The sequence below is a fragment of the Priapulus caudatus genome, unplaced genomic scaffold (genome assembly GCF_000485595.1).
Source record: "Priapulus caudatus unplaced genomic scaffold, Priapulus_caudatus-5.0.1 Scaffold1214, whole genome shotgun sequence".
In the NCBI taxonomy this organism is placed as follows: domain Eukaryota; kingdom Metazoa; phylum Priapulida; class Priapulimorpha; order Priapulimorphida; family Priapulidae; genus Priapulus; species Priapulus caudatus.
This window is the reverse complement of record NW_014578275.1, coordinates 75,048-87,098: the sequence shown is the minus strand read 5'-3', so window position 1 is coordinate 87,098 and position 12,051 is coordinate 75,048. Positions and strand designations below refer to the sequence as shown.

The 12,051-nt window shown below is 39.0% G+C and overlaps 1 protein-coding gene across 1 annotated transcript in view; it reads right to left on the bottom strand.

Moving 5' to 3' along the window:
• LOC106815837 (pyridoxal kinase-like) overlaps positions 1-10,581 on the bottom strand; it is a gene marked incomplete at its 3' end in the record, with an annotated part of 12,026 nt that extends 1,445 nt beyond the window's left edge. The window contains 2 exon segments of the mRNA XM_014820355.1: positions 7,457-7,511; positions 10,376-10,581. Coding sequence (XP_014675841.1) covers positions 7,457-7,511; positions 10,376-10,468 — 148 coding nt within the window.
• Positions 10,582-12,051: the final 1,470 nt, after the last annotated feature.

Sequence of the window (12,051 nt, the reverse complement as noted above, 5' to 3'; positions counted from 1 at the left end):
CATAAAAAAAAGTTACAGAACAAACAAATGAGACGGAACAAATAAAATGCAGAAACAATAAAATTTCAAAGAAATACAGACAAGCAGATGAAAATAAAAAACACCTACCGGGTTCAACCGAGGACCTCCACTATCACGAAGCGAACCTCTACCGTTGAGCCACTGCAACCAACTTGAGATTTGATCTATTACCGGCCCATAACCCTAACCCTAGACCCTAAACCCTACCCTAACAATAATCCTAACCCTAACCCTATCCCTAAGTTCAAAAGAAAATAAAATTAGCCAAAAATAATAATAACATGAAATATGACAAATGAGCCAATCACGCAGAACGAGAGTGCCTTGTTAGTTTCAGGATACGAAACGGATCCGGTTGTTTAGACACTTCATTTTTTATATGGCAGCGTATATGTTTAGGGTTAGGGTTAGCGTTAGGCGCTATACTTCTGTAGTACAAGTCCTGGTAAACAACTTAAAAATAGCATATACATCAAGTACACATCGCGGTACATATAATGTATTAACCTGATACGACAACGACACCCTTCAGCGCTAAGTAAATAGTTACAAGCCAACGGCTAGTAGCGTTTACGGAAAAGAGTTTACCGAGAAAGGCAGCCTAGGTGTAGTGCGGAGCGAAGGTGGCTTACCACCGGTAGAAGCTACAATAATACTAAAGGTTCTACTAACCTCAGTACTGAAGATTTCTGCATTCTGTAGCTGCCGAGTGCTTGTACATCAACATAGTAACTCGCTGCCGACTAAGGGCGTATTGAAGCTGACGGTACGCTGGAAACCGGTGACCCACATACCTTCCTAAGCACTAGTGGACAAACCCCCCATACCTTGCCACCACTTATATTCAGTATACAACAACTCCCCGAACTGGTTTTTCCCCATTGGCGCTTGCCCAAAAAAGCCGAGAGTGAGCGCTTTAATCTTATAATACTTATATTAGTTTCACCTGGTAGTCCGAAGCTAGCACCTCTTGTTCCGCCAACGTAACCTGAGACAACGCTGGACGCTGGACTCGAACCAGTACGCGACGCAGACGACGACGACGACCATTGCTGAATGTAGCGATAATTACGAACGATCCTCCGTCCGTTAAAGCTAAAGTCAAGTAGCGTCACGGATCAACTCTCTCTTCAACGGCTCTGCAACACAACCAACACACCCTACTCGCCATGCGCAGTACAATGCGCTGATGGCTCGGCGCCATCCTGCCGCGAGTAAAAAAATAGCCGCGACCCGGAGTCCAGGGAGCCCACGTATTATATTTTACGCTCCGCTCTGCCCGGTCGCCGAATTAAAGGCTTATTAATATTACTTGTGTTCAGTGGGCGTATTTGGGGGTTAGCTTCTGGGTGCGGGATTTATATACTGTAAATTCCTGTATCATAATACGATCTATAATAATGTAATTTTACTAATATATAGATTCGGGAACGACAAAAATATGCGATATCCATACTTCTCTCCCTGAAAAACTGTACTGCCGTATTTTCTGGTTATTATATGCGTATAGCATTCATTCATCCTATACGTACAGTTACCATGCCTATTTTCGTTGGTGAGGATGATATAAAGAATATCACCAATAATTAATATAGCTACTATTTTAAAAGATCCATAAATCGACAGAGGTATAATTATTAATTACAAACAGAATATTTTTTTAAACACACATTTAGTGATTACAGCATTAGTTTCGAGCGACGCACAAAACGGATAATTACCCTTAAGTCAAAAGAAAACACAAAGAACCACAAATAGACGTACATGCTCTGGAGTACTACAAATTCGAACTTGGAATCATACAGCGGGCGTGCATGGAAAGAATCACTGCCCATGCCGAATAACGCCACGAAATCTATGTATCTGAATGAAACTTCATAAATGCCAACCTCAGTTCATTAAAAAAAAGGCGTGTTTTAGTATGAGGAATAAAAATAAACGTGGGCACACATGCAACCCTCGGATCAATCTATATATGACCGCCATCAACAATAGAACATTATAGATAGATCTTAGAGATAAATACTATAATCAAACAGAATATATAATATACATACAATAGATAAAGAGAAAGGCACAGCAAATTGGACACACAAACATCAGGAACAACAAGAAGTGATTAAGAGCATAGACATTCCATTGAATACATTACAACAAATTGCAGACATACAACATACAGACAACAAGAACAGAAAGACATACACATACGACACTAAACAAATATAATTAAACACATACAGGACACAAAAGAGATAATATATTTAATACACAATAGATAAACACCAGAGACAGAAAAAAATGGAACAGCTATTAAGAGATATGAATAAATCAGGAATAGAAGACATATATCATATATATACAGAAATATACAAAAATATAAGCATAAAAAAAAAAAAAAAATAGGACCAAAAATATAAAAAATAAGAAAAAAAAGACAAAATTAGAAATGAATACATCGGCAGCAATTGTAATATAATTAGAATACTGCCCCGAAGTGCAGTATAAAGATAATATATATAAGAACTGTCAGCGTATATATAATAAAGCAAAAAAGATAATAGGTACGCCTAGAAGAAAAAATATATATATAAATAATAACAATGATTCAATGTAAATACCAGATGAGGTGGGGAAATAAAACGAAAAGAAATAAACAAATATAAAAATCTACAGAAAAAAAAGAGAAAGCGCATATATTATATAAAGAAAAAAAAACACCAACACTAAAACACACATACAATAAGAAAGAATATAAAGTTCAGATATAACTAATGAGCTCGACAATATATAGAATACAAACCACCTGAAACACACGAAAAAAATATACAATAAAATATACGTAGAGGAGAATAATAAAAAAAAAAAAAAAACAAAAAAAAGAATAAAAAGAGACAAATAAATATAAGACAAGAACAAGAAGAGAATATAATAAAAGAAGAGAAAAAAGAAAGAAATAGAGAAATATAATAAGAATAAATAAATACAACACATATAATAATAAATAACATAAGAAATCACAACAATAATACAAAATAAGAAGAGAAAGTAAGAATAATAGAAAAAAGAGAAAAAGAAAAAAAAATAAGAAAAGAATAAAAAGATAAGAAATAAAAATGAAAGAGTCAATATATAGAAAAAAAGAACAAATAGCTAGAATAAATACAATAAGAAAAAAAAAAGAAGAAAAGAAAACAAAAATAAGAATAAACAAAATATAAGAGAATATATACAAATAAAAAAAAAAATATACAAAAAATATAGAGAACATACACACAAAATATACGAAAAATAATAGATATAGATAGATGATATAATAAACAACAGAAGAAAACAAAGAAATATACCATATATATATATAATAGAAGACGAGAAAATATATAAAAATAAAAATAAACAGATACATCCGTGGGCAGATCATAATAGAGAGAAAGAGAATAAATAGGGAAAAAGAAAAAATAATAAAGCACATAACCTACATAATATATATAAGAAATAACCAAAAAAAATAAGATACATACGAAAGAATAAATATAGAATAAGAAATAGAATATAGAAATAGATAAGAATAAGATAGATAAAAATAGAAAAAAGATAAACAAATAAGATAAAGATAGACAGATAAAGAAGACAAAAAAATAAAAAACAAGAAGAGAATAAGAGAAAAAGAATAATATAATATAAAAAAAAAAAAAAAAAAAAAAAAAACAAAAAAACAAAATCGGCTGCTTTGTGTGCTGTGGTGTGGCTGTGTGCCGTGTGCCTGTTACCTGTGTAAAGTGCGGCTGCATGTGTGTGCAGTCGTGCGTGATTCATTGGGGGGTAATGTACGTGTGTGGAAATGTGCTATATTATGTTTGCTTTGGGCTTATACGAGAGTCACAAGTGAGCGACGTGAGGTATGGATCATATAATACGCGATGGATATAATGTTGAATATTTTAAAGTGATAATCACTTTACTTGTACAGAAAAGTTTTTCGTTTTTTTTCATTCTTTTTCTCTAGTGGTGTAGCTATATAATGCCTGTTTTTGTACTGTATTACCCAAAAATTTCAATTATTTTAACTGCCTCAACGACTTGTCTCTTCTCAGAGTTATTTCTTGAACAGTCATAGGATAATAATATTAAACTGATAAAGATAGATAGTGATAACTAGTAGATAGATAGATAGCATAGATAGATAGGATAGATAGATAGATAGATATATGATAGATAGATAGATAGATAGATAGTAGCATAGATAGATAGATAGCGATAGATAGATGTAGCGATAGATAGATTTAGACTAGACTAGATAGCATAGATAGATAGATACGACTGATGATAGATAGATAACTGACATATATAATAAACAAAAGACAATAATTAGAGACAACAATGTATACATATATATATATACTACAAGTGTGGCGTAATATGTATACGAAGATGAAAGAGCAGAAGTAGGTATAACACAAATGCCAAGACCAACGATCAATAGGCGGGTGTAAACTTGCGCTACTCTGGGCGATCGTGAGACAAGGCCAACCAGGTTGTGGTGCGAAATAGGTTCGCCATCGCGCTAAGATGGCGTAGCGATCAGTGCTGAAGCAATGGGCCGAAGTTGAGGTTAATTCTGCATGTTCATAGTGCGTTTGCAGAAAATGCCAAGGGCCAACGTTACTGGGTTCAGAGTATTGACAGCCGAGACGAAGTTATACTTACTGCGTTAAGTGGCCCGCGCGCAAAGTCGCAGGGAGAAATGTGGACGGCCGAAGGACATCAATGGTAACTGAAATTCGCGTGAAAATTACGCGCAGCCGGTGAAATCGTGGAGAAAGTCGTCAAACAAGGTGAAGGTGACGAGTGCTGGCGTGAAACGAGCGTATTATCGCGCCTTGCCCGACAAACAACATACCCCTTCTTGCTAGAAATTAGTGACAACACCGCCAAGGAAGACCTCTGGTAACAATTTTAAAGACATGCCTTACCCCCACAGTAACCAAAACTCACGATATGGGGGTGTAAACCGCTACTCTGACCAATATAACTTTGGCTGATAGGGTAGAATATAAGAATTCAAGATTATTAAATTAAAGATTTAAGATAAACTTAGCCATAAGTCGACACTATGGGACCGGCAAACTGACGTTACTACAATAATATACTTGCCTTACTAATATCCGGTTTGTCTCGCAATGGGTGGCTCCAAAGAAGATAATAGAAAGAACACCGACGTTTCGTGTGCTACTGCAAACTTCGTCAGGCTGCACTACGGCGAACGTTGCGAGTGAGGCTTATATATATCCTCGGTTGGATGAGCGTACACACTGCTGTGACAGGCGCTGCTGTGATTGGCTGTCTGACGCATGCGTTTCTTGCGCCGTGCCCGGCGGCTCGGCGCCTGCAGTGTTCTCCCGCGTCGTAACCGGTCTCCAGGCTAGCGTTGGCTCTCGAATCTCACTGTTGTGGGCTCGGACGGCTGTTTGCTACCGTAACGGTGTGATTCATGGCGGCCCGGCATCGGTTGACATGCCACATCCAGAAATTGGGGATATCTAACCCGTTGTCTCTGTTAAAGTTGTTGGGGCGGAGACGAATGTTAATGGCTTCTTTTACCCTCCGTGTGTACCAGTGTCGCTCTTGGGCGAGGCACTGTATCCCTTCCCCGTCAGGTTGGTGCTGGTTCTCCCATGCGTGTTCGGCCACTGCTGAGTTGTCGGTTCGAAGCAGCCTAACATCCCTCTTGTGTTCCGTAATCCTTTCAGCTATAGGTCGGGCTGTTTCACTGATCCAACCGAGGGATATATATAACCTCACTCGCAACGTCGCCGTATCACCTGACGAAGTGTTGCAGTAGCACACGAAACGTCGTGTTCTTCTATTATCTTTTGGACCACCCATTGCGAGACAAACGGGATATATAGTAAGCAAGTTTCATTTCCGCAATGGATAATATTTTTAACCTTACATATATATAAGTTGACAAAATGACGACTCACGACTTATATGTAAGTAGCGTATATATGTAGGTTAGCTCCAAGAAACGGTCTTGCTAGGGTTAGAAGCACAGGCACTTGGAACGTCTGAATAAAAAAAAAATAAGGTAAATAAACATGAAATGTATTTACTACCAAAGTCTTAATGTTTCTCTACTCTATTTCGCCTATAATCACCTGTAAATGCCGGTCAAATGCTCATCTGCAACACACAAGTACACCGCACGCTAGCTGCTGCACACTGACACATAATTTTGTCATAAATATATAGCAGGTAGAAAGCATGCTGCCAAAATTCGCTCGACGCTCGCTTGATTTCATACGAATACAACACAAATATTCAACCATTCTACTCCATCTCTGTTTCTATTTGAAGAACAGTGTTCACTTGTTATAAAAACATACTGTCTGTGTTCGTAACCGAGCAGTGTCACGCAAAATCACACAAAGCCTGACGAAATTCTCGCATTCGCTCTCGTTGCGCAGTTTATGTAAATGGCTGGCGGAATCAGGAAACGCCCACCGGCGCTCTTCGTGACCTCATTTTTGTGCCGCAACGCTGCAACGTTTTTGCAACGATCCACTGGCGGCTTTGACGAGGCTCGTACGGGAGTTGGAAAGCAGCGTGGTAGTTTCCCAAACTGCAGTGCGCTGCCTATAGCCCTGTACTTGCAGCCATTTACATAAACTGCGCAACGGGAGCGAACGCAAGAATTTCGTCAGGCTTTGTGTGATTTCGCGTGACACAGCTCGGTTACGAACACAGACAGTATGTTTTTATAACAAGTGAACACTGTTCTTGAAATAGAAACAAAGATGGAGTAGAATGGTTGAATATTTGTGTTGTATTCGTACGAAATCAAGCGAGAGTCGAGCGAATTTTGGCAGCACGCTTTCCTACCTGCTATATATTTATGTGTCAGTGTGCAGCAGCTAGCGTGCGGCGGCCAGTATGTGACAGTGTGTTGCATATGAGCATTTGGGCGGCATTTACAGGAAATTGTCGGCAATAATAGGTGAAAGAGAGGAGAAACATTAAGACTTTGGCAGTAAATAGATTTCGTATAAATTTATTTAGCGTTATATTTTATTGAAACGCTCCAAGTGCCTGTGGTTAGAAGACCATCGGTCGCACAGCCTGGTCATGGGTAATATGTAGGTATGCGCGTACATATATCGTCATTTTGACGATTTACAAAGCCGATATTTTGACGACTTGGAGAGTCAAGCTGATATTTTGCTAGGCTTTATTCACCAAGCTTATATCTATACATGAATCACTTTTGAGATACTTGAAAGAATAAATTTACTATATGTTACTACATATACGCACACCTGTTGCCGTTCATCTGTGAGCTTGATAGGTTTAGCAAACAATATTAGTATGTAAACGAGGCGTGTTTATATTAGTCCGTTGGACTCCCTTGTTCAAAAGCTAATTTCTACTCCTGCAATACCTGTATGATTGCACAGCTGGACAGAGTTGATTTGGTCCACCTCATATCCAAGAACCTGAAACAATGAATGACATTGACACAGTTAGACAACGAAAACATGCAAACACCGGCGCGCCGCTCTGAAACAATGACATATGTCAGACGATAAGGTAGTGAGAAGTATAAGGTATTATTATTAGATAAGGTATTGTCACATGTCTGAGAGAGATCGACCCCATTCACATATCTAGACAAAGTCAAAGATACACAGACAGGACACAGTCATATATATATATACATCATATACACAGACGTAGACATACACGCATTCCAGAAAAAAAATTCCTTTTTTTTCACGGGAGCTCTTTTTCAAAAGTCCGTGGAAAAATAGCTTTTGTCAAAAATTTTACGGGAGCTATTTTGACCCTTCGGGAGCGATTTCGGAGGTTTGAAAAGCAAATCGCTCATCGCTCCCGTGTATTTTTTGCCCTGACGCAATCAACATAGACACATACGCAAAGACATGCACAGTCACAAAGATAGACATAGACATACACATACAGATATAGATATATATACAAATACACAGACATAAGGATAGTCACAAACATAGACATTAACGTACATACACACACACACGTAGCTATACACATAGTCATTAACATAGACATAGATATATATATACAAATACATAGACATACAGATATAGATATATATACAAATACAAAGACATAAGGATAGTCACAAACATAAACATTAACGTACATACACACACACGTAGATATACATAAAACATAGACATAGATATAGATATATATACAAATACATAGATATACGCACAGGCATAGATAGAAACATAGACACACACATGCAGACATACATATATAATACCTAGTTGACCGATGTACCAGGTGCCCCCAGGGATCGAATGTCATGGCTGGAAATGTGATGGATATATTGCCCTTAGGCCTAGATTAATTTATTGATCCAACCTGCTTTGGCAGCACTTTAAACACGCATGATGAGGGTAGCTTTTAGGGTCATGGTAACGACGTATGATCATAAATTATGTTAAATAGGAATACTGAAAGTAGGGTTGAACCGGCTATAATATGGCCATGGTTAGATGCTAGAGTAGTAATGGTGAAGAGTGTGTGGGGGGTGGGGGGGAGCTAAAAGTAGACCTTAACCGGTTATAAGGCTGAGGTGATCGGTGTTAGGGTTATGGTGACGATGTATGACATTGACAATGCAGACTCGGGGAATTCTTAACGTAAGCACGTGCCGATAGGGTTTAGAACTAAATCGAGGTTCTACGAAGATGAATATTTATGTGCAGGTGTTTTAAAATTATGCATTCATTGTCATAACATCAAACCAGAGTTCTCTCCAGGAATTTTAGAAAGTATGTTGGGCATTCGGAAAATTCATCCCTGAATTTCTAAGTGTGTGGTGTGTGTGTGTGTGTGTGTGTGTGTGTGTGTGTGTGTGTGTGTGTGTGTGTGTGTGTGTGTGTGTGTGTGTGCGTGCGTGCAAAACTGTGAAAACATCATGACCTTAATTGTGTAAATTGTCAAAATTAAGCACAGCTTAAAAGTAAGGCATGTTGGTCAGAAAAGTGATAAATGTAAGAAGTTTAATGGGATGTCCTAAATTAGCTTCAACTTTAAAGACATGCCAGACCCAACTTGCACTAAAGACCTAAGGAGAACCCTGTAACAAACTTATATACTTGAACTTATATTCAGGGTTGTAGCCAGGACAATTTTAGTGCCGGTTATTATCCCGGGTCTCCCTAATACGTCATATGCATAAATTATTATACTATAGTAGAAACATGGTGCTTAGCCAGCTATACTGCATGTACTGTGCGCTGTACAATGTGATCAGATGATTATCGTTGAGTTTAACTCAAGAGTTGTTTTTAAAATTAATTCTAAGTGTATCAGTTGTGATTATTTGTAGATTGCTCACTATTTTGAAGGCAATTTTACACAGACTCAATCATTTTTGTGCCAGTCGGAAGGATGTTATTTAAAGCTGCGTGCCGGTCGGCCAACACCAGAGCCGGCTATTACCGACCGGCGTAGTTACAATTAATGGTGCTTATATTATTTAATGGCGTTACATATAATTTTGTGAGAATTGCATTGCACGTGTTTTACCGCAGACTATGTGGAGATAGAACAACTGGTGAAACTTAACATATACCAGGTCTTAGGCTATGATGATGTGGCTATCAGCGTGTAGCATATTCGCTCCCAATACAGCCAGGAACCCTTCACCATGAGCCTATACTGTAGCCTGGCGCTATGCTTCCTTAGTGAACTTTGAAGGTGCTAGCAATGCACGAATTAGGGTCGTTGTCGTATCAGGTACTACATATATGTACCCGAGGTAGTTTTAGGTTGTTTAGTATTATGTTAGATTTTTATATGAGGTATGTTTAGGGTTAGGGTTAGCGTTAGGGTATACTTCTGTAGTACAAGTCTGGTACACTTTGTGTATACATACATGTACCTCGGGTACATATATGTAGTACCTGATACGACAACGACCCCTTCAGCGCTAGTAATAGTACAAGCCAAGGGTAGTAGCTTTACGGGTTACCGGTATAGGACCTAGTGTAGTGGGAGCGAAGGTGGCTACACCGGTAGAGCTACAATGGTACTAAAGCGTTCTACTAACTCAGTAACTGTATTTTTGCATTCTCATGATTCTGTAGCTGGCAGTGCTTGTACTAACTTAGTAACTGCTGGACTAAGGCGTATTGAGCTGACTGTACGCTGGAAACCGGTGACCCACATACCTTCTAAGCACTAGTGGACAAACCCCCAACCTCACAACTAATTATTACAATGCCGAACTGGTTTTTCCCCATTGGCCGCTTGCCAAAAAGCGAGAGTGAGCGCTTTAATCTTATTACTATATTAGTTTCACCTGTAGTGGGAATGTAGCACTCTTGTTGCCAACGTAACCTGAGACAACGTGACTCTGGATCGACAGTACGCGACGAGACGACGACGACGACATTCTGATGTGCGAAATACGAACGATCTCCGTCGTTAAAGTAAAGTAAGTGCGTACGGATCAACTCTCTCTCTCACGCTCTCACACAACAACACACCTACTCGGCCATGCGCGTAATTGGCGATGGTGGCGCCATCCTGCGATAAAAAATGCCGCGTTGTAGTCAGAGCACGTATATAGATTCTGTGGATGTTTGCGTGCTCTGGTCGCGAATTAGGCATTTTTATTACTTGTGTTCAGTGGGCGTATTTGTGTTAGTTCTGAGTGCGTATTATATATGTAATCTGTATCATTTCGAATCTTTATATTGATATTTTCTTATTGATTGGGAAGACAAAAATATGCGATATCCATACTTTCTCTCCCTGAAAATGTACTGCTATTTTTCTGGTTATTATATGCGTATAGCATTTTCCTTACTATAGTTACATGCTTATTTTCATTGGTGAGGATGATATAAATATAACCAATAATTATAAGCTATATAAAAAGATCCATAAATCGACAGAGGTATAATTATTAATTACAAACAGAAATTTAAACACACATTTATTTACAGCATTAGTTTCGAGCGACGCACGAAAAACGGATAATTTACACGTAACGTGTTCCAACACTGGAAAGTGGGCCTCATGCATTCCCTTATTCAGTCCGCCACGTAGGAACGTACATGCCTTGGAGTACTCATTCTAACTGGAATCATCATGCTGCGTGCATGGAAAGATCCTGCCATGCCGAATAACGCACGAAATCTATTTTTGAATGACTCTAAATGCCACTCAGTCATTAAAAAAAAGGCGTGTTTTAGTTTGAGGAATAAAAATAAAACGTTGGCACACATGCACCCTCGGTCTAATTATATATGACCGCATTCAACACTGCTTGTGGTTGGTGTGACTTTCAACAGTATAGTATACGTACTGGTAAGAGAAGAGGCACGCACTGGCCCCACTCGGACGCGAGTGTAGGCTGCTTCCATTGAAATCTTCAAACATTGCAAGCTCACTCGCCCGACGGGCTCCTCGCATAAACTATAATACAACTCGGGCCACATAAAGGTTTTTTTAAATCACGAAATGTAAACACCGGAAGCGAATGGCGCTTAGAAGTTGTCGGATGAAGCCATTTCTTTATTCGATATTCCAAAAATATACCTGCAAAATATATGGGCAAATAGAATGTCAATCGGGCTTGTATATTTTATGGAATACTTGCCCGAAGTGCAAGTGGTTTTTCGGGAGGACTGTCAGCGTGATATTAGAGCAGGAGCCCATATAGGGGGTACGCCTAGCTGAAAAAGAAAACAATTTCATGTATATAGCAATGATTCATGTACATACCAGTGGCGGATCCAGGAGGGGCACATGAGGCGGTCGCCACCTAGGAATCTACAGGGAAAGGGTAATTTTAGCGTAACCCCCCCCTCGGAGGCTTAATTTCGTGCCCTTGAGCTCGCATGATTCGCTCCCCCCTGCACGATATCCCTCCTAGACCCCACATTCGTGCCAGGTAGAAGGAGGTGGGGCGAAATCATGCCGAGCTCAAGGGCACCGAAGCTCTCTTCGGCGGGGAGGGGGGGGGTTAGA